Genomic DNA, 24,461 nt, shown 5'->3' on the forward strand with positions numbered 1-24,461 from the left:
AAATGAAACTTATTGTTTTTCTTAACTTTCTTCGTGTTTTCTTGTATATATGTATATATATATATATATATATATATACATATATGGAATCAATTGTCTTATTTCTATCTAAGTCTAATACACTTAGTGAGATAAAAAGTTGGAAAAAAATTTAAAGCGCTTTCTATATCACTTCAGTAACTTAGAAATTATGCTAGTTAAGTAATCAATAATATCAGGAATTTATTTTTACTTCAGAGAAAAAATCAAATATGTTATACGATTACCATTAATTCTCCTATTGCACCCATATAAATTTCTTTAAATATAAACAAAAAGTTTTAATATGTTTTTTTGACATACGCGTGTATTAGCATCGAGTGATAAATATTTAGAAAAATCTATACATCTTTGTAAGTTTTGAAAACTTTCAAGTTTTGAAATACAACGATTTCGGCTTTTGCGTTTAACTAGTATCAAATCAAGATGTACAAAATCACCTCGCTTACTCAAACAGCTATATTTTATAAAATTTCTATCGATTCAAAGGAAATCTTAGATGTTCAACATACATTAAAAAAATCAAAAACAATTTGGTTTTAGAAACCTTAAATTCAATCTAACTTAGTTAAGAGAAGAAAAAAATGTATATAAGAGCAGAATTTCTTTGGATTTCATGTTGATACATTGTATTGTGATAAGCCAAAGAATCTTTCATTCAGTACAATCGAAATCTCAATTGATGCTACCCAGAATCAAGATATTTTTCAATCAATGCCAAATCCGGTAAAAATGACTCTTACAACACAAAATCCAGCAAATGTCAGTAGAAAAAAATACTTCACTGGTATATTGAGAAGAATTTTTATGAAATGTTCAATAAAGTAAATACATTTGAAGGTGTTAGATTTAAAGTTTCTAGATTTTCAAAAAGAGTGTAGAGTCAATAAATAAAAGTCCTTTATTTTATCTCCATAACAATAAAAATTCTTTTTCAGAGCTCATATCTTGTTAAAAATATTTTTTTTCTTTATTGGAGAAGAAATTGCAAAATTATAAAAAATCTTGTTTCTTTTCACTGTTAGAAACGATTTGGGCTTGTTGAAATATAATATAGTTCAAATTTACTGCAACTTTAATTTTGAACTAGTTTGAGCAGTATTATCAAAATTTCTTAACTTGATTAAATTATATTACGGTTTTCTTGAGCGAGAAAGATGGTTATCACTAATAATTTGTCAGTAGTAACTTTGCAGTATTTATGGATTTTAAAACTATATTTGCAATTATCATTTTTAGTGGTGAATTTTCAAAATGGTTTAGAGCAGAGAAATTATAGTACAAGAAATAAATTTCTCTAAGAGCGTAATCTGGCATTTTTATGCATCCTAAAAATCTGGCATCCCTTGCATCTTAAAAAGTAGATTAAACAATTGAGATTTCATTTATAATCACTTATTATTTAAAATTAAAAAAGGAATCATTGATTAATGAACACTTTCGACTTCATTAGATTTTGCAGGAACAAATTAAAATATTACTTGTAAACACTTAATTTTGACATTAATATAAAACTAGTAACATATTTTGAAAAAATTCTATATAATGTTTAACTTAGTTCTGCAATAACTTTTCTAAAATGGTTGAAATTTCAACAAAAAAATCAAATGTCTACATTTTCTTTTCTAAATCAAACAATGTTTCAAATTAAAAGAAATATAATAAATGAAATTCGCCTGCGTATTTACAAAATGTTTAACATCTCCATTCAAAATGTTTGTAATTCTCAAATACTACATTATAAATTCAATAATTCTAAGCTAGTACGCTGAGCAATAGTACTTGAAAATTGAGACGAATGCGTGCTTCATAATAGTATTGAATTTCGGTTAAGTCATTCAGTTATTGAATTTCGGTAAGTGACTGACCATTTCTCTTATTATGCAAGCTGTTTGTTTGAAACCCAAAACAAATGTTATTCATGCGTTAATTCAGCTTTGACCGGACAGTTCGTAAAGTGGGCACATTCTGCGTTAAATTCACAAATCGACTGAAACCTTGTCAGAGGATGATATAAAGAATTTATGACACCAGGATACTCAATAAATATGTTTCTGATGTGTTACACACATTTTAATTTAACGTTTCTATTAAGTTATACACATTTTAAATAAACTAATTAAAAAATTGCATTTTGTCAATAAGTAATACAGTTGGGGAAGAAAATCGAACACAATGTTTTAAGGATTTGAAAATATTTAAAATATTTTATTACACTTTTAGTATAATCAATTCCACGTTGTTCCAAGATACCAGTACGTTGAGCCATTACAGCACAAACTGGCAGCAATCTTAATGAAACGAATCATGCTGTTTAAAATAATATCAAGATAATGAACAGAATGATAATACTAAGATTTCAGTAAATTTTTTATCGTTATTACGTTCCATACAAACCTTAAAAACAAACATAAATTATCAAACGTCCCTTTTGATGCTAATGCGGATTTACATTTATAATTTTAGGTCACTAAAGTTGTGTAAATAAACGTAACAATATATTTCAAAAATATTTTTAACTAAGCAATTTATTTGGGATTACAAAATTTTATCTAAATTACACTGTTTGTATAATTTGCCATATAAATATGTGATAGATTATATATGGGATATTTCTCACGGACTGTTTTTTCTTCTTCAAAATTCACGGCTTAATGATTTTTCAATTTATGGCAGAATTAACACTAAAACAGCAGGGTTTTCGACAAAGCAAGGCCACCATTGGGGTTTCATTTTTCTTTTATAAGAAATTGATGTGATTCAAAAGTAATTTTTTTTAAAAATTAGTGGATATTGTTGAAAATATAATATATAAGAGAATTTAGGATCTAAAGGTTTTTTTTTCCATTTAATTTAATTATCGCAAGAGGCAATTTAACAATTCAGTGTAAATATTGCAGCAGAAAAGAAAGTCATCAGCAAATAAACAGAAGATAAGAATATTAATTATGCTAAATATTAAAGAATTAACAAACTTATCTTAGTATGTTCTAATTTATATTTATAATTTTAATTAGTTTTGGTCAGAAACATTTCTTATTTAAGCATCTGAATTCGGACTCAATATTTTTATACATGATATAGATAGGCGTATTAAAAGTATAAATTACCACCTTTCGCATTGCTTATTTAGTTTACAAAGATTTTTTCTAAAATATGATAAATTAGGTTACCTAACATATTTACTTGTTTTACCAGTGTTAAATTGTTGTAGCAAATTCATTTTTATGTGATATTTTAATAAGCCTTTTTATCAATCTACAGCTTTGATTCACTTAAAAATTTTAAGTCTCTATATAATTTAACAACTCGCATATGATGAAATAATATACTGATATGGATTGTATTTAGGTCAATTTTTAATTTTTATTTACATAAATTAAATTTTAAAGTATGATAAATTAGGATACCTACTATGCTCACGTGTTTTAACAGTTCCAAATTTTTATCGTAAATTCATTATTGTTAAATTTTTAATAAGCCCCTTTGTCAATCCACGACTTTGATTCCCTTAAACATTTTATGTATTTCAATATTTTTAACAACCTAGTTCCTGCATGTAATGAAATAAAATATTAACATATATTGCATTTAAATTTTGTTATGTTTCTCAGTGATATATGATACAAATCAAAAAGCTCTTTAGACATAATCTATCGATATTCCTGCTTTCTTTCTGAAATAGCAGTCTTTCTGGCAATGTTTCAGATTAATAACTGTTCAAGATAATAAGTTCCTGGGAGAGTTATCGGAACAAATGTAATCCAGAAATAAATGGTGTATTTTGCTAATGGAGATATTTTCGAAGCACTTTTCTACTCCATCATTCGCTTGTTACAATTAGGCACCAGACCGGAAACTCTCCATTAATGTTGTTAAAGGCTCTCTCTGCATACTGTAATTTACAAAATATTTCAACTGCTTATACAATGATGAGGACATTGCTGCTTAAATTGGTTATGAGTTAGGCCTAATGGTTTTCTTTTCGAATAACTTACTAACTCTTTTATAACCGAAGTTTGTTTTCTTATTTCATTACAAGTTTTACACAGACCAAAAAGGTTGTTTAGCTTCATTTATTTTGAATTGAATTAAAACAATACAGTTTTAGTTTATTTATGCTAGAAATATATACTAATTCTTACACAATGTATGCTTGTAGCATGATTTAAATTGCAATAAATCGTCGGGTAGGTTAGTAATTACTCCAAGATCAAAGTGTTCTTTTTTCAGTTTTATAAAGTTTTATAAGTTTTATAAGATACTAAAAGGTTCTACAGTTCTATTTATTTGGGACTTTCCTACAATATTAAGATGTTATTTATGCATGTTTTTAATATCTATTTTCTGTATATCTATCAATAATTTTATAGGTCTATAATAGGTCTACACCATGAATTAATATGCAATTCATAATCGAGTTATTCAGTGGATTGTCAAAAAGTTTGCTCCGATTCACAATAAGTCTAACTAAGAGCTAACAATTTCTTTATTTTAATTTATTTTCAATAGCATAAATAATATGCTTTTGTGTTTAATACATATTTTGTAATTGAAAAATTGTAATTCAATTCATGTTATCAGTTTGCTCCGTGATAATTTAAAAATATTATAAGCAAATAAGGAATTCAAAATTTAATAAAAGGTCAACTAAGCTACTTTGGACACCGTGTCTATCATGACCTATAATTAAACGTCAATTATTGCGTACATTTTTTTAATACGATAGTTGCCAATTTCAGTACTTCAAAATTTGTATTTTTTCGAAATTTAAAACTGGCAATCTCTTCAAAAATATGTATTTTCTTTATGAGGATCAAAATGATCAGTTTTGGCTACTAAAGATATTTCAATGACTATTTATTTTACCTTTTAAAGTAGAGGCATAAAACTTTGACACAGCATACTTAGAAACATTTATGAAGTTGAAAAATTTGAACTTCAAAGCTCACATGAATAAACATGTAAAACAACATACGAATGGAAAAAAAATGATCAAAATGACCACATTAGTGCATCTAGTATTATTCTTGTAGAAATTGTGATGGTTAAGGAAAGTGTAAGAATTATAAGTATTATAGTTGGTCATGCAGAGAAAAATTTCAGTCTTAATTATTTTCGACCTACCTATAATGGAATTTAATCAAATATAAGTTAAAAAATTTATAAATTTAATGCTAAGTTTGCACTAAAAACTGAAACTGAATACGAGAACGTATTATTAAAAAATCATAGTGGTCAATCTAAACGTACGGATAATAGCCAAACTCTGATGAAAATAAGACTTTAATTTAGACATTCGCTTAAAGTTAGTACTCATTATTCCATGTCCTTGTCCATTGAATTATACGCCCAGAACTAGTTGGTATAGTTTAGTTGTTTCCACATATTAAGAAAAAGATAGATTTATACTAAAAGATTTGATTGCAAATAACATGTTAACTGTAATGGAGAATTTTGAAACGGAAAAATATTAAGGCTTTGAACGTGATTTCTTAGAAGTTTTAGAATTACTTTGTTTGTGAAAATAAATCTTTATTACTATTCTTCTGTAGACAAACTGTCAAAGAACGGTGATTAAACAACATATACATGGAATGCAATATGACTTATTAGGTACCAAAGAAGGATTATTATGCAGTTACTGTTTCTTATGTAGTTAGGGTTTATGCAGTTACGGTTCAAAAATACTATAAAATGCATTTAAAAGAAACTTCCAAAAGTAGTAAGCAAAAAATAAATTTTCTAGCCGTTTTTTTACACACATAGAAAGTCTTAATTTATCAACAATGCTTTTAAAAAAAATTACTGAAAGGTTTTAACGCAGCTAAATTGGTTCTTATTATCCAGAACTCTTATTTTTTAAATTACTCAGATTTATGTCTTACACGAATTTCCAAAAATTACTTAGCTCTTATTTTTCCTTTCTTTATATGAATAAAAGATATATAAAATAAATTGCTCTTCAATTTCTAAACTTTCTCGAAATGAATTATTTTAAATGTATTTTGTTTTCACTGTTGTGAGAATGATTTACATTAAAAATAAATAGTGGAATAAATATGTACTAAGACATAATAAAAAATAAAAATATGGAGATAACTATAAATAACATTGTAGAAAAATATACATTAAATTCAAAAATAATAATACAATTTTTAAAACTTGATTTTTGTATACGCAATTTTTTTTAATTTTGATTTTGCTTCGTTTTTTTAATGCTGGTAAAGATCTTCAAATATTTTATTTAAAGTAATATCATTATCTAGTCTAGTCCACTTACATATACATTTTTATTTAAGATTAAATTCATTTTAAAATTGGAATTTTGAATTTAATCATTTTTAATGGTAATTATTTATTTGATTTATTTATTTGATCTAGTTTAAATTATATAAAGCAGTCAAACTTCTTTCTTCGTGTTTAAATAAATCCTCTCCATTTGAAATTTGAATTGAAAATATGTTGCTGGATTATTCTTGAACTAAATTTCAATTTCCATGTTTTGTTGTTCGTTTTTTACATTAATAATTAAAGAAATATAATCGGAACAAAACGTATCTAATTCATTTGCTAAACTTTTCATAGTTATTTTTATGTTTCACTTTTTATTTAAACAGCTTGATATATGTTCGCATATTATTCAAGGTAGTATTTTTCTTGATTACCCCTTGTTTGGTAATTTATAGTTTGTTGTAATTTATAAGTGGTAATTTATAGTGGTAATTTATGTAGTTGGTTTCTAGAAAGATGTACTGATATACATTTCATTGGGCTATGAAATAAATATTATTGTCATATCTGTATTAAAATTAGGATCATAATTGATATTTCGCATAATTTTTTATCTTCGATTTTGTTATTGCTCAATGTACCTCGAGTAAAGGGAGAGTCTAAAACATCGATATTAACCATCAGTGTTAGTACTTTTTTGATACTCAATGAGACTTAATGGCCGGTATCTGACATACCGTTGCAAATAATATAAATATNATATATATATATACTTAAAAGGAAAATCACCCTTCAAAACATATAATCCGTAACACAAATCAGCAATACGCATTTATTTATTCCGAATTTGAAAACGAAGAAATATTCATAGAAGTGATATAGAAAACGATATAAAACACATTTATCAAAAAAGTGTTTTTCAGCTATTGATAAACATTTATCACATTGATGTAAATTAATTATTAAGCTGTTGCGAAGAATTTGTATCTAAAATTGTAAATGTGCAACATTTTAAAACAATGTTATTTGTAAATAAATACTTGACTCGCACACTGATTAATTGCATCAGATTAAAAATTAACATTGACATAGAATTTGCAATGTTGTATATTGTACAACCAAGAGTTATGTTGGATAAAATTGTTATTAATATCTTTTCTCTTAAGGTTTCCGTTGATTGACTTTTCATTTCAACACAATTAAAACTTATTTTTATAATTCTGTTTAATTCTGTTAATTATACAAATACCTAGCTTAAGCTAATAAATCAAATAAATCTAAATGTAAATCAAATAATGTTTCTGCCGACAGTTTCAAAAATGTATAACTTTAGTAGAAAAAAAACATATTTTTCATACAAAAGTTTACAAAGAAATATATTTTAGCTAACGGAATCTGTAGCTTACACTTTAATTGTGGTTTTCGTTACAATACTGTGGAAGGTTCAAGTTGCAATAGACATACGTGTTAGCTTTTTTTTTCTTTTTTCGAATTATAACATGAATTATTTTAGAGAATGCCATTATCTTAGTTTTGCTTTAAAATGTAAGTACTATAGGGCTTTGTGTTCCAATTAAAGTGATTGAAACAAAATAGGTATAGCTTTAAAATTACTTGAATTCTGGATATTAAAAATTGTATAAAGGTTTGGATTTAAAAAAAATAACTGAAAATTTGAAAAAAAAAAATATTTCAAAATGCATTTTATATTTGATTAATATTAATAAATGTGTTTAAGTATTATTTAGTAATATTGATGTAAATATTTAAAATTATACAAATTAAATTTAGTATTTTACTTTGTAAGGCTAAATCCTCATGTTTTAAAGTTTTAACATATAATTGGTCTCAGACACCTATTGAATATTTTTCTAATACATCTAAATATTGCTCCAAGCAACACATTTTAAATACTAAACTATACCTTTTAAAATTTCAAAACATTATCAACAGTTCCACCTAGGAAGATTTCTCATTTTCTCGTTTTAATTTGCTGCATGGGATTTTATTTTGTTTATTTTGTTGCACAAATTACACTACAAAAGCTGTGACCAGAAGAAATTCTTCATTTTAAAAATTTTTGCTTTTATGGAAAATAGAATAATGCCACATTTTTTCAACAGCTTTCAAAACGCAAACATGATTTGGTCTCTAAACATAATAAGGGCATATTCCGTTGCTTAACGATCCGTAACATCTTTGTCTTAACCGTTAACGGGTGCTTAGTAGACGGGTTGACTGCTCTAATAAGGCACGTGACAAGATTTCCGATCGTCTGCGAGGACAAGATTATGGGTAATCTACTTTACCCTCATGGGATTCTTGATTATGCTGCTGTCATCAGCAAACGAGCCAAATAAATCCAAACTATATTTTCAAAACATACAAATAAGTCCTTCGTATTCCTTCGATAGATTAGTTGAAATGTAATAATTTTCTATAGATATGTAATGAAGAATTTTATTTGCACAAATTATTTTTGAGGTAAACTAAATACTGTAAAATAGTATATGCTATTGATTTATAAAACTTTTTTAAGCATTTTGCAAATTTGTTCAGCAAGTATTAGAGCATTGAATTTTATACGTTTTTATCTCAAAGACGTGAAATGCACTTTATGCTTACAAATGATTTTCTTTGTAGTTACATGATGTCGTCTTCCGAATCCTATGTACATAAAACTATTTCATTAAAAATTTACATACAAATTTATACCAAATATATTGGTGTTCATGTCTTGAATTTGCAAATTTTGGCTTCTGTTTCTGTTTTTTAACACCGGTAATATATTTGCTCAACTTAGGAAAATATCGAAAACGTGCTGTGCTATATATACTAATTATGTGGGTGTTATTGCTAGAATTGTTATTGCTAGAAAAGACCTCCCCATATACTGTGTAATTGAAAAAAATAACGTAATTGCTTCATGATTGGTTCCGTAAAAAGTGGCTTGGCAACTATTCTACTTCTATTGCTAATGCTACGAACACTAAAATCGAATTTCAAAACACTGTTGAAATAAAAAAAAAATTGAAATATTTTTATTTTTATTAATGCGTAGCTTACCATATAAAGATGCCAAATATATAAAAATCTCAATTTAGAAATTATTGTCACTTGCATTGATTTTTCAATTGCGCGGCAGTATAGCCTTAAGATATATGTTTCTCAATTTGATTATTCAAAAATCCCTAAATATAGTCCTTTTTTATAGTCATTTCATTGTGAAATCACGTGATTTTTGTAATAACGCAAACACAAAAATATTTTATTAAATTTGTTTGTCAATTAAGTCTATTCATAGAGATCTCAAACGAAGAAAATATCGTAACAAACGGTTTTTTTCCAATAATGAAGAGAAAACTACCAAAAAGGAATAAGAATATTCAGTTTCTGCAACCGATTTCGTCAAGAAATTCGACTGTACTACTGGTCTAAGATAATTTTGTTAAACTTAATGATCATTTTATTTCACAAAATGGGAGAAATTGACAAATATTGACAATCACACTAATTTTATGTTTATCAAAACGTGTTACCAGTTCAACCGGAGTTTAGGTAAAAATTAACACGAGCATGTTATGTAGGAACCATGATGACTTATGCAAAAATGAAGCAAAAAATTTATTTAGAATCAAATAGTTATCCCAATGCATTTTCATGTGAATTTTAGCAGGCAAGTAAGAGCAAGACATTCATTGATTAATGACATGCAATTATTTTAATATGTAAAAAATATTTATTTATCCAAACTTTTTGAAATTATATTTATTTGCATACAGCATAAATATATATGTATATTTTTTGTAAAATATATCTTAAAAACTTATGTTTAGAACACTTTAATTTGGAAAGAAATGTCGTCTTCAAGTCAATTTGTTTTCCAAAAATAAAAATAACGTCTTCCTTACAAATAAAAAGAAACATAAATTATTTCCACTGACAATTTTAAAAACAGATAATACCTTTAGAAGAAAACGAAGCGAAATTCCTTAAATATTCTAAAACTAATATTAAATTGAATATGCAAAAATCGACAAAATCAAACAAACACTATTTTAAATCTTTCACGCAAACATTCGGAAAAATAATCCGACATTTTGAATGGTAAATGTACTATTTTTCTATTACATTCGTAGATTATTTCTGTTTATTGCATTTTTCTTTCAGTATCATTTCTCTAAAGCAAGTTTCAACTTAAAATTGTACTATTTCTTTTCAAAAAATTTCTCATGTTTTAAAATTTTTCTTTTCTAAAAGCCATTGGTGATATTTTCACCTGCAAATTCCCACCTGGAAATCGATTTCAAAAGGATTGCAACTCTAGAGAAACGGGAAAACATGCTTTTGTCCCTTTTTGCGAATGCATTTGATTTTTAACATTTTAAGCGTATCTTGTGTGTTAAAGATAGAGGAATTTATTTCTTTTGCTACAGAAAACAGTTACGGAAGAATTTATTTTTATTTAATAATCCATCATTTTTGACGGTTTACGTGAAAGGAAATATAATATAGATTCCGAACTTGGAAGAAAACATTTTTGAATTTGTTCCGTCGGAAAAGTCATTTTTCAGCATTTTACAAGTGATTTATTACTCAGAATTTTGACTTTAGTGTAAACTAATTGCTTAACTCGTAATTAATAATAAGAGTTATCTTTTTAAACTGTTACGAAAATAATAAATAATTTTTCAGGTATAATTCAGACTTATTATCTATTTACTGTATAATATATATGATCTAAACATAGCTTTGATCGATTTTGAGAGAACAGTATTTTTCTTCTCTTGATTTTTTATATTTTTTTAACAGTATTTTATTATTTTTATATTTAATGGTTGGGCCTTAGATTAATTTTTAAATAGAATTTTTTCAGCATGTCTTACACGTTTCTGACTTTATTAGAACACCAAAATGCTCGGTAATTTTTACTGAAGTGCTTTTTTAATGATTTTGGTAAAATTAACCATAAAATATAGTGTTATAATATGAATATAATTCGATAAATGATACAATATTTGGTAATCTTAACATAGTTCCATAAAGCATTAAATAAGAAAATTTAATCCATTAAATAAATTTTTTAGTTTTGTGTTTTTTACTAAATGTTCTGAAATAAGAACTATAATTTCAAAAACATGAATTACCGGTAAACTGTTACTATACAAACGGAAAAATTGCCAAACGAATGGTTTATAAATGGTATTTATTTTGTTTTTATTACCAGAATTATTACTAAATTATTGCTACTCCTCGTTTACAAGAAATGTAATTACCATGTAGTACGGTAATTTTGCCAGAATTCTTTTTTCTCGGTGTAGTAATTTAAATTAATGTTTAAACATGCATGCCTATGGCGCACGTTATTATGTGCTTCCTAACCACCAAATATTAATAGTAACCAAAAACGTACGTTGATTCTTACTTATTAGTTCTAAAATATGAATCTTAAAATCTATATTATTGTTAGTTTTGTATTCTAACAATGCAATTTCTTGTTTCTTTTTAGTGCCACCTTTAGAAGTTCAAATTGAAGATAAAAAACGAGCTCTATCAGCACAAAAACCAGTAGAGTTGGTATGTAGGGCAGGTGGTTCACGTCCCCCAGCAAATATCACTTGGACGATAGGACGTCAACCATTAAAAGGAACAAAAGAAAAAATTTCTTCAGAAGGTAATATCACAACAGGACGATTAATATTTATACCAACAATCGAAGACAGAGGAAAAAACATATCCTGCAAAGCCGAAAACATGCTCATACCTGGTAGTGGAATAACAGACGAATGGCAAGTGGATGTCCACTGTAAGTATACGCTAATGATTTTCTTTAAACTTTTCCGACCCGGCCGATACACTGTAAAAAATTTCGGATAAAATTACTGTATAAAGTACTGTCATTCAGGGTGGTTGTACTTTTTACCGTGAAATCTATTTTTACCGGAGGATGTTACGGAATAAAAAATCTGACAAAGTAGGATTTTAGGGTACAACTGTAGTACCAGCCGTCTCCAAAAGGTACTGTGGCAATTTATGATCTTAGTTAAACAACGTATTAAAAAGGCATTTTGGAAACATTTATGTTTTAAGGATTTATTTTTGAATATTCTATTTTCTTATAGTCATATATTTGAAGACACGAAACAGCTTTTAACAAATTTTGTAATAAGTCAATTGCCGAAAAAAGCTGTTTTGTAACAATATATTTATATATATATTTTATTATAAGTCGACGCATAACAGTGATTTTCAAAGCTCTTTCGATAAAGAAATTAAAAAAGGTCGGAATTAAAGTGCCTTATGAGAGACTGATATAATTGTGAACTATATAGACTATCTTATCCAGAGGAATTATCTAAGCTTTGAACTGGATAAAAATACTTATATTTGCTAATACTTATTATTTTTTTCAATGAAAAATTCTCAATTTCTAAACATCTTTATGAACCTAGATAAAACAGCTCTTAAATAAGTTTTTCTTTTTTTTCTTCATAAATCTCTAGGTTTTCTACATATTAGCATTTTGCCCTATTTTTGAAAATAAAATTGATGGGGCTGATAAAAGACAAGCTAAACTTGACATAAGAACTTAACTTGGAGTTAGAGCCATGCTGGTTCAAGAGATAGAGCCATAGCCTCCCAAATGACCTGAACCAGGATCGTATCCCAACGATGCCTGGTCGATTCGTATTCCACACCCGACTCACACAGAACTAACAAAAAATATCCTCAGAGGTAGGCAAATTAAGGGTTAGTATCCACTTGTAGTAGGGATAACCGTTTGGATACCTCTCAATATTGTATGGGTAGTAGGGATAACCGTTTTCGTACTTAATCTCTCCATGTAATGCAAAGGCGGGTTAGTGTCATCAACGTCCTCCACGAAGGCTAGTCTGTCCCATTCCTCTGGGTCGGGTTCAAAATTACAAGGCTACGTAGTTGAACTTTGATAGTCGTAAATTCAGAATTGGGTCGGCTGTTCATTGCCGGTTATTAAATAAAACTCACAGTTATAAAAATATCTTATTTTTCGTTAAAAAAACCTAATTCCATCTTTGTTCGATAAAGCCTCAACATATTATTTTCTAACTGTTTAATGTGTTATTGTTTCATGGATTTGTAGCTCATGTTTTTTAATTTAGATGTGCCTCAATTGACTCTGAAATTGGGCAGCAAACTTCGGCATTCGCACATTCAAGAAGGGAAAGATGTGTATTTGGAATGTGCAATAATCGCCAATCCTTCTGTATCAGAAATCGGATGGAGATTTGAAGATCGCGAGTTGCATACAAATAAATCTGCCGGAATCATCGTCAGTAATCAGTCTCTAGTACTTCAGAGTGTGAAGCGCAGCAATAGAGGGAAATACACTTGTACAGCGGATAATTCTGAAGGGAAAGGAGAAAGTGCTCCTTTATATCTAAAAGTTCAATGTAAGTATGTAATTTACATTAAAAGATGGATATTTAATTTAACATAATCCTTAATTGAATTAAACTACGGGACAAAATTTGTAAAAATTAAACTGACGCTTTTAATTAATATGCAGATTACCTTTTTATTGAACTCGAAATTAGAGCATGGGATATATTAAACTGAGTTTGAATGCATTTATTTTATAAAATAGTTACAAATTTTATAACTTATATTATTAACTTGTTGAACACATTTTGAAAGTAGTCTATTATAATCATTACTTTACGAAATTAATAAAAAATATGAGAGCTGAAATTTCTAAATTCTTATATCAGAAACAAATTGACTAAAGCAGTATTCATGTGCAATGCGCAGAATAAAAGAAAAATGCGAATTACTCTAATTAACTTTTAATAACGAAATTTAAAGTTATAAACTATATTTTAAGTAACAAACTATATTTTAAGTTACAAACTCTATTTTAGGTTACGAAATCAGACACACTAGCAAACTTTCTCTGAATGAAAATAGCTTTTCTTAAAAGGATTTGATATTTTATACCTCAATATTTAGAGGTCAGTCGCAATTTGAGAATTATTGTCCCAATAGTTTGATTAGGACAGTCATCAAAAATTTGGAACCCTTATTGTTAAGTTTACTTTCTGTGTATTTCACCATAATTTTGGAATTTTTTTTAACCGAAACAAAAATTTTCGTACTCTATTATATTATTCATTTATCTAAAAATAATTCCATTCAAAAAAAGTTTAGTTATCATTTTCTATTATTTTATTTAATAATAGCCAAAAAGTCTTTGACATACAAATGTTTACATAATTTTGAAATGAAAGTACTTTTATAGCTCAATGAAATTTCATAACGTTATTAGTTTTATAACGAAATAAATTTTAACGTAATTAATTTTATCGCTTTAAAAATTGTAAATCAAATTCAAAATTTGAACAAAATTGGCTTAAATAGTTAAGAAAATGAAATTTAAAGAATTTATTTTTGTAAAAATTCTATTTCTCAGGGCATATTTTATCAATTTTGTGCACATTTTGTATTTTACTCTGACATAGTACGTGAGAATCTGATGATTAAATCGAAAGCTATTCAGGATTATACGTTTTTTTGTGCCATGTACTTTTTGAATGTCGGATTTACAAAGTCAAAATTTAAATTTCAGCTGTGAAACATTTACAGGTTTTGAAAAACTGTTTGCTTTCTCAATATTTAAAAATATTACGAAACACTGCATTTTTTGCTTTTTCAGTTAAAAATTACGTAATACATCGGATTTATTTGCTTTAAAAGGATGTTTAAAGTATTATAAAAACGGCACACAAATAGATAATTAAAATTTTATATTTTTGAGTAAACATTAAGTAGGAAAAAGAGTTTTGCGACTGTTTGATTTTCATAGTTAAAAGTTTCTAGTGTTTATTTTTTGTTCTTAGGCAACTAGTTTATTATAGTTCGTTATTTCAAATATTCTTAGGCATTTTTTAGATTAGTTTGACTGATAATTAAATTAGTCCAGCAAATGCTGCATTTATTTTAAAAATTTAATGTTCTTGATGGGTTTTACATACATATTACCTATTCTATTTTAATATTAAAAACAGCAAATTTTCTTAAAGTCTTTTCAATTTAGATAACGATGCTTAATTAAAACATATTTGCCCAATATCATATCGATAAAATGTTTTGCAGATATCGCTATTACCTTGATTTTTTTTAATTGCATCAGTTTGAGTGCTATATTTGGTACCCAAACTAAATAAATAGACTTTCATTAATTAGAGCCTATGCTTATCATTTAGATGACTTCCAAATCAAATAACGTACAACCAAATCAACTGATTTCATCATTAAAAAAACGTGTAAACTTTCTGGCACCAATATTCCAAAGTTTGCATTAATTCGGAACATTATTTTTTTCAAAAGGAATTTTCAGAATTTGTTTACATGGAATATATGTCCTAGAAGGAAATGTTTTTGCACTATGTTGCCGTTGTTCATTAAAATTTAGTTTTAAAGTTTCTTTTTGAAAATTTTTAAACTGGTTCTTTTAAAAATTTATTATTGTAAAAAAATATGTGAAAATGGTAATTATTTTTCAACTTTAGAAATATAGTATCTTAAAGTATACTTTGATTAATATGATTTTGAATATACTATGTTTGATAACATAACTTAAAAAAGCTCTTGCTTTGGAAAAATGTTGACATATTTCAATTCCCCCTTGGTTATATAAGGTTAGAAAAATCTTAATTTGATTTCAAATTATCTTTTTTCCAAACTTTTTTTATTACATAAATTTTAACCATGTGAATATATAATCTAGAAAATTTTAACGAGTCATAATCATCTTAAGTCAATTATGCATTATGTTTTTTTGCAAAAATGATTTATTTTTAAGAATAAATTAGAACACAATATTTTATTTCATTTTCGAATTAATTTTGAATAAACGAAATAAATATGTCTACTGAAGTACGTTAGGAATAAAAATATTTACATCTGGATCTGAAGTAATAGCTTAATGTTTCTTAGAGATAAAGTCTAAGTTCAAAGAAAATAACATCGACATGTGTAAAAAATATGCCTAATTTTTATTAAAAAGTATTTCATTTATAGAGCAATTTTTTAGACTGGACAAATTGGTCAAATTAGGAAGAAATATCGAATACTTTTCTGTTGTAATTCTCAAAAAAACATGTAAACATAGAATTTGATTGTAAAAGTTTGTGAATAGCTACGGAATTTTTAAGAATATCAAAAACAATACAGTAATGTTGCGATGGCACAGGAATCAAACTAAATAATAATAATAATAGAAGTGCATTATGAGCAACTCACTTTTGAAAAAAATGCTATTTTCGAAAAAAATCTCCATGTTACATAAAAAAGTAATTAAAAGTAATAAAATTCTTCAGGGCAATTAAAATATAAATAAATATATTTTTGCCAAATAAACTCAATTTTCTTTTAAGAAAATGCGTTTAATTTTACTTAAAGTATAAACAAAAAAGATTTTTTTTTCGATAGTCAATATGTACATTTAAAATGATTTATTCCGTTGATCAGTTTATTTAAATAACCAAAGTTTAACAAGAAACCAGTTTTATGCTTATTGATAAAAAAAAATTTCTTTTTGCAAAAAATCTGGTATAAAGATCAATAAATCGAATGTATCTTAATATTGTTTTGATGATAACAACAATTTGTTAGGAACAAAGATGAAAACGTTCTAAATAATTTAAAATTTCGGGCCCATAATTCAGTGTTCGAACTTCTTAACGCGTCTGCATCTAACAGAATACTGAACTGCACGAAATGTGATCTCATTTCTAAATTTAATTTCGAATCGAGAGTGTTTTCTGTGACATGAATAGCAGTATTACCCAAACGGATTTCGGAGAAAAACATATTTTTCTGAGAATAAAATGCAGCCTTTGAAGTGAAATACTATTTCTTTTCATAAATTCAAAGAGCATAAATGGTCATACAGGAACTGGCATATGAAATGATCGCACACAAAAGAACGATCAGCTATGTTACATAAAAAAAAAATTTCTTCTAGAAAAGGCAAAATAGGGTTCAATATTATTAAAAAAAATCTGTATGAATCTGTACGAAAGCTCAGTTATGAAGCATTTTTTTATCTTTGATGTTTTTCTTTTAATTTAAATGCCTTGTTTCGTAACTTTTGGGTTTGAATATTTTTTATTTATTTGATTAAAATTGAAAACAATCATCAAAATCTTGTAAAGAATAACTACGCAGGATGAAAAAATCTCAGTAACAAGATTAAAAATGATTGTAAAAAATCTATTTTTTAAGCATAGAATTTAAAAGCGTATAATTAAATTATTCATCAGTAATTTCATATTTCTTTGCTTTAAAATTTATTGAAATTAGTATTATATATTGTTTATCGATATATTGTTTTTACTTCAAACCTCTAGTTTAAAATTATTGCATTTTAAAATATTTTAATTTAAAATGTCAAAATTTTAAAAAAAATCTACCAAATATATCTATAGATAATTACATATAATATAAATTACCCTAAAAAAAACTTAAATTTCTTTAAGGGAAGAGGTTAGAAGCATACAATTTAATTATGTCTTTTCTGAAGAAAAAAATTGATTTTCTATTTTAAGTTTAAAAATACTTTACAAACAGAATTCATATAATTGATTCATACCAGAGCATAAAGTTCAAACTGTCAATGGCTAATTAAATTATGTATTTCATTTAAGCAAATATTTACATTTCTCATCGATTATTTTAAGGAAAAAAGTGGGAAAAATTTAGAGATATATTTAAGTATATGTGTGTACTAAAAGCATGAATTCAGCGGTAGTTTAAGTATTCGAATTCAAAATATCTCTTGAAATTAAAATGTAATAGTAAATTCTTCGAATACAAAGAAAATATGACTTACGTAATCATAAGCATTGATAAATTATTAATTTTGAATTTGCATTGGATTTAGATTTATACCTCGCATGAGATGAAGTATAATCTAATTATAAATAACTATTTGATGTACGAATTGATTAATGAAACCGCTGTAAATATTCCATATTGTATTATTATAATTCAATACGTTAAAAATTTACATTTCCCAGCTGAAAAAAATCTGGTAAACCTACCGCATTGAATGGTAACGAAAACTCTGGAAAAAAAAACCTTACTTAATAAATAAACCATTCCTTTGATAATTTTTCCGTTCAAATGGTAGCGGCTTAACATAATTTTTCTAATAAAAATATAACTAGAAATTAAGAAAAAGTTAAAAGACAAATAAAAAAATGAACTTTTTGCAACTCGGAGCTAAAATACTTTTTAAGGCAATTTATAGTACTATTTAATAATACTGTGTTTCATTTTGCTTTTAGACACTCCCGTTTGTAAATCAGACCAGAAGCTATTATATGGTGTTGCCAGGCATGAACCCGTAAAAGTTACTTGTGAAATAGAAGCGGATCCATCAAAAGCTAATTTTACTTGGAAATTTAATAACTCTGTTGAAAGTATGGATATATTGACTTTTATCACGGAAGATAGTGTCAGTATAGCAACATACATACCTAGAACAGAATATGATTATGGCACGCTCTTGTGTTGGGGAAAGAACAGTGTAGGAACGCAAAAAGACCCTTGTGTTTTTACGGTAATACCAGCAGGTGAGTTAAATTTTCTATTACCGTTTTTTTAAATGTACTAAAATATGCATATTTATTCTTATTTTTAATATAAACCATTGTGTAATTGTAATATTTAATTTAATTTTCAATAAATAAGCTTAAATGTATATATAACAAACTTAATAAACTTTAAATGTTAGAACAGTCGAATATTACTCAAATCTGCCTAAATATTAATCCATATCAAAATGCTGTGGGATGACATTTCAACATTAAGAAAAATTAACTGTTAACTGTCAATTCAGATGTTTTAATCTAATTGATTTTAGTGATTATTGGGAAACCTGGTGTGTGTAGAGTTCCTGTATATAATGTAGTTAGAGAATTACGTCATACAGCATTGATTGAGAAACAAACTTGACGGAACAGATACTAAGTTGAAATTTTCTTGCGGAGTTAATACTTTATTGACCAAGTATCTTATTCCAATTAATTTATCTGGCAGATCTCAAAATTATATGCTAATTATTCGCTTTCCTTGTTTGAAAAATGTATCTTTATTCATTTGAGTTATTATTGGCAAACAATTATGTAAAATAAACATATACTTCAGTAACGATCAGCTTTTAAAAACTAAGATAGCTATACTCGTAACTTTTTTCAAGTTGTTTATGTTATTATATGCCAAGAATTTATTTTTTATACAAATTTATTTTTCGTAAAAAATTTTGCTAACAAATTAAAAAATAATTTTTTTATAGTTAAGGAATATTAATTTAAGGTTAATTTGATGCATTATAATCAGAACATAAATAATATTTTAGCTTCTATAAATGTTGGAAAAAAAATGTTTGGCGAAAATAAAAACTTTTAGAGTTTTGAGTTCGATTAATAATCAAAATGGAATGAAGCGTAGCTCAAAACATTGAACTAGATTATATTGCAGTGTTAGAGGGCAAAGTTAGGGAGAAATTTCGCCGAGTGTTAAAAGCAATTGCGCTCTCTTTCTCTATTGCAATCCATATCAGAACATTATTTAAGCTGCTCTCTTAATTTTCCAGCTATGTTAGATATATGGACTTTTATATTAGTTACTCTTGGATTATATAAACTATAGTACAAATTAAACAAATAAAAATGAACTCATTTATAGTCGTTGTAAAATTGTTGGGAGTAGTTTTATTTTCATTAACAGAATGTAACGGCTATTTTCAAAATACCTATTAAAGGAAACCAATCAACTGCTTTAGATCACTTCAAGTACGAGTAAATGTAATATAGTGTTGGACTTCATTTTACACAAATTATAAATAATAATAGTGGTTCTATGCGATTAAGATATATATTATAAAATAAATATTAGTGAGTTAGTGCAATGTAAAAAATCGAAATCAAAATACAATGCAGTCCGCATTTTTTTGCTTCATTTCGTGATATTTCCATAATAATATTAAAACAGGTATTACAAATAATAAAATCACGTGCTTATTAAACCCATGATTTCCTTGCTTAAATTAATTCAATTATAGAAATTTCATACTAATTGCGCACAATTTATTAAAAATAAATATTTAGCTGCATCTAATAGTAAGAATGGTGAACGAGCCTGTCAATAAATAAATTTATTAAATGTACTAAATAAGAAATCTAAATTGTTCATAATTCCAACCTGTTTAAAAATGAAAAAAAAATATTTTATCTTATTACTGTCAAAGAATTTTCTACATTAATTATTTTTAAATGCTTTAAGAAAATACACAATGAAAAAGTTAATGTGATTAGCAATTAAGATTTTTAAATATTTATCATTAAAAATAAATAAGCGAATACACATTAACTTGCAATAAAATTTGTAGGATCATTGTAGTTTTAAGATAGGTTTCTTTTGAATTATAAAAATTATATTTCTCGACGTTCTCAAATACAGTTCTTGCTTTTATCCACAAATGTAAAGTATAATATTACTAGAACAGCTTTCTTAACACTAGTTCTAAATGAATTCGACTTATTGACAACATTTTCCTCAGCAACTGTTTATTTTCAATATTAATACGATAAAAAAAAAACAACTGTGATAGGAGGAGGAGAAAATATTAAGGGGTTCCTTTATCGGAAATATTGCACCATAACATAAATATGCCATTTTATAAGGTTTGGAAAGAGAAAGAATAAAAGCGTTATATGGAGGAGAGATTCTTTTACTCAACTTTTCGCCAAGTTCTTTTCATACGAGATGCTTAGTCAACAAAAACAGATAAAAGGGCGAAATACTGCTTTTTACACATCATGAAGAGAAAGCGTAAAAGAGGACTATGTTCTAAGATACAGCATTTTTTGTACCTTTTTTTTTCTTCCTTTTTCTCGGTTTGTATATCTCAATGCCAAAGAGCACCTAATAAAAAATTAACGGCAAAGAAAAAAAATGTGCCCGGAGTTTTATTTTCGGTTTGGTTGAACAACAAGGTATGGAAAGTTGGAGTAATTCTTCTTTGTATGCTCTGCACAGAAGACGTGTTGGGAAATGGTATTAGGAAGGATTTCTTTGATAAATTATGGTAGTTCTTTCTGTCTTGTTTAGACTAAAATTCTGAAAAGAAAGTGAAAGGATTAATGTATTTGGTGATAGAATACTTTGTGCTGATGGCTTACTTCAGCAGATGAAACTCACACAACATTTTGTCTTGAAAACTAAAACTAAAGTGGGCTGTGAAGCACTTTATTTCTTGGGTAAACAAACTAACATGTTCTCAGTTTGTAAATAAAGTTTACGTAAAGTGAAACAAATGCTGTTTTGGTTTTGCAACTTAAACGAACTCAAAAGAATTTTATATATTTGTTAGCAATGCATATTTTGATTCCAATAATAATAATATAATAATAATAATTAAGTAGTAATATTTCTGAATTGAAATAAATTTGGTTGAAAAAGCAACTGTAAACTTATAATTTTGACTTCAATGGAGAAATTAAAACACATTATCAAAGAATAAAGACAATAGTCTAAAAGTGAAATCCAAATTATGTTAACTTTTATATCATTAATTTGTTTTTAAAATTAAAAACAAAAAAATTAATATTAAAATTTAAAAAAATTAAGAACAGTTCTTATGAAACAAAATTAAAATTCTGCTTTCATTCTTACATTACTCATAATATACTATTTATTACCGAACTTAAAATCAAACAAAGATTGACGAAATTCATTAAAAAAAGTATTTTAGATAAATTTCTAATTTTGATGAAAATAATCTTGTTAACTTGAAAATTAATACTGATATTTTCTCACTTGACTTCAAATATGAAGATCCCTTTAGAACCACAAAAAATCAAGAAAAACAACTTTTTTAACGACGATCAAAAAGGTCTGTTAAAAAAATTCATGTAAGTAAACTTTTCAACAAAAAAATTTTAAATATGCGAATGATTAGATGAGATAATGCAGTCACCTAATCATTTTTCTCAATTTATTATTCATTGAATTGGCTAAAAGTTCTTTTTAATATCTACAAAGGTACTATTAGACTTTCACAAATAACTGAATTGCTTTTTAAAAATAATTAAAACCAAATTGAAGTTTCATGAAAAGCAATCTAAAGTTATTCTGAAACAGATATTAAAACAACACAGATGTGTTCTAATATTTCTTACGTAATATTCACGTCGGTAATATCAATTTTATCGATCATGCAATTCCAGAATTCATGTCATTATAGATTACTCACGATAGCAAGGTTTCAAACTTATCCAACATACTCAAAACAGCGCTGCTACTATATCCCACTGAGAGACTCAGTTGCTTTGACTTAATGAAAGATGGTCCTCTTCCGTTAGCTCATAATTTGACTGTCAAATTCGGATGCATACTGTCATTTCATTAGTCCACTGTGATCCATGCCTTCGGTGATAGTCCGCTTTAATTCTGTTGCTGAATCCCACTGAATCGCTAATAGTTCTGTTCTGGCGTTAATATTTGTTGGTCTGGTCTACAACAGTTGTTTGTTGCATTTCGGTGTTCAATGGAGTTGTAATTAGATCTCTGGAAATGAAGGTGGACATCAAATTTGATTTGTCAAGTTATGATTTCAATTTTGCATCGGTTAGGAGAAAGCTTTAATTGTATCCTGAGTGTCACATTAGAAATTGGTAAATTTCGTGAATTATTTCAGTAATTTTAGTAAATTGTTACTTCACTAATTCATTAAATATAATAAAACATACCAAAGACTTGAGACTTAAAAATTAAAGACATTTGTAAAAAAAATTTGAAAGGTTATTTTTTTTTGTAAAAAAATGTAACCGAATTAGTTGTTTATAATTCACTACTATCAATAGATGACTATTAAATCTTATCAAAATCATAATGTTTATTTGGATATGCTTACAAACTGAACTGGATCCGTAATAGTACTGCGCTGATTTTATAGGTAAGACATAAATAATAATTATACCCCTTTGTAAAAAATCTTAAAAGGAATTTTTAAGAAAAAGTAATGAATAAATTAGATATTTAGTCACTACCATAATTATATATCTATTTAATATGATCAAAAACGTAGTCTTAATTAGGATATGATAAACTGAATGGTATAGTTAATTGTCTTGTGATGGTTTTAATATTTATTATCATGTCAATAAAAGCTATTTGTTGCATTTCGGTGTTTAATGAGGTATAATTAGGTCTTTGGAAATGAATTTTAATACCAAATTTAATTTATGAGAGTATGATTTTGATTTCGCGTTGTTTAAGTGAATTTTTAACTGAAATCTATTTTACCGCAAGAATAGGTATAATTAATGAATTATTTCATTGCTTTTAATATTTAAAAGTTGTCACATTATTAAATACAAATATTTATAATTTTTACAAAACATAACCTGAAATACTTAAAGTTTTTCAAATTAATATAGCAGTGAAGTGAAAAAATATTTCAGAGAGTTTTGAAAGTAATTTTTAATTAAAAAATATAGGGATTCAAAATATTGCAAATCTCTTCTATCAATATGTGCCATACGAAACTAATTAAACGTTTTATTAAGATCGTGAACAAACTGAGTAATTAAATCGAAACTTCTTGAATTATTATTTCTAATTGAATAAGCATTTCTGGAAATATGACTCATTACAGTTTTAATAAGAATTTAATGCTAAAAATAAAGAAGTATAATACCAAACTATGGGGACATATTTTCCGGATGATAGTTGCAAATATCTAAGTAAAACAAGCAGAATCGGGTTTCATGTTGAATAAATATTTAAAAAAATTGAATCATATTTATTGTTTCAGCTTGTTAAAAAAAATTCCATTAACGAATTTTCCACGTCCCTATAAATTGTCAAGTTTTATTTAATTCTGCATTTTTTTCTTCTTTTTAAACTTCCGCTAAATAAGGTTTATGATTAAAATGAAAAGTGGGGAAAAACTGATCAAAAATTACCTAAGAGTGAGTTCTTTTCAAGCTTACTCAGCTTTGTTAAAATTTATTATTTTTTCAATATTCTTCGATTTGGAACTTCTAACATACTACGCGTTCGATATAATATTAATATTTAGATATTTTACAGTAAATACCGAGATTTATTTGGAAAAAAAAAGACTAACAATTTCTCAT

General features: G+C 26.4%; 1 protein-coding gene across 2 annotated transcripts in view; it reads left to right on the forward strand.

Annotated features, from left to right (window-relative positions):
* LOC107436142 (protein turtle homolog B) overlaps window positions 1-24,461 on the forward strand; it is a 409,568-nt gene that overhangs the window by 313,973 nt on the left and 71,134 nt on the right. For both annotated transcript variants that reach the window (XM_071179194.1, XM_071179196.1), the window contains exons 5-7: window positions 11,783-12,079; window positions 13,416-13,706; window positions 18,603-18,890. In XM_071179194.1, coding sequence (XP_071035295.1) covers window positions 11,783-12,079; window positions 13,416-13,706; window positions 18,603-18,890 — 876 coding nt within the window. The remainder of the gene's footprint in view (window positions 1-11,782; window positions 12,080-13,415; window positions 13,707-18,602; window positions 18,891-24,461) is intronic.

This window comes from Parasteatoda tepidariorum, chromosome 1, assembly GCF_043381705.1.
Source record: "Parasteatoda tepidariorum isolate YZ-2023 chromosome 1, CAS_Ptep_4.0, whole genome shotgun sequence".
In the NCBI taxonomy this organism is placed as follows: domain Eukaryota; kingdom Metazoa; phylum Arthropoda; class Arachnida; order Araneae; family Theridiidae; genus Parasteatoda; species Parasteatoda tepidariorum.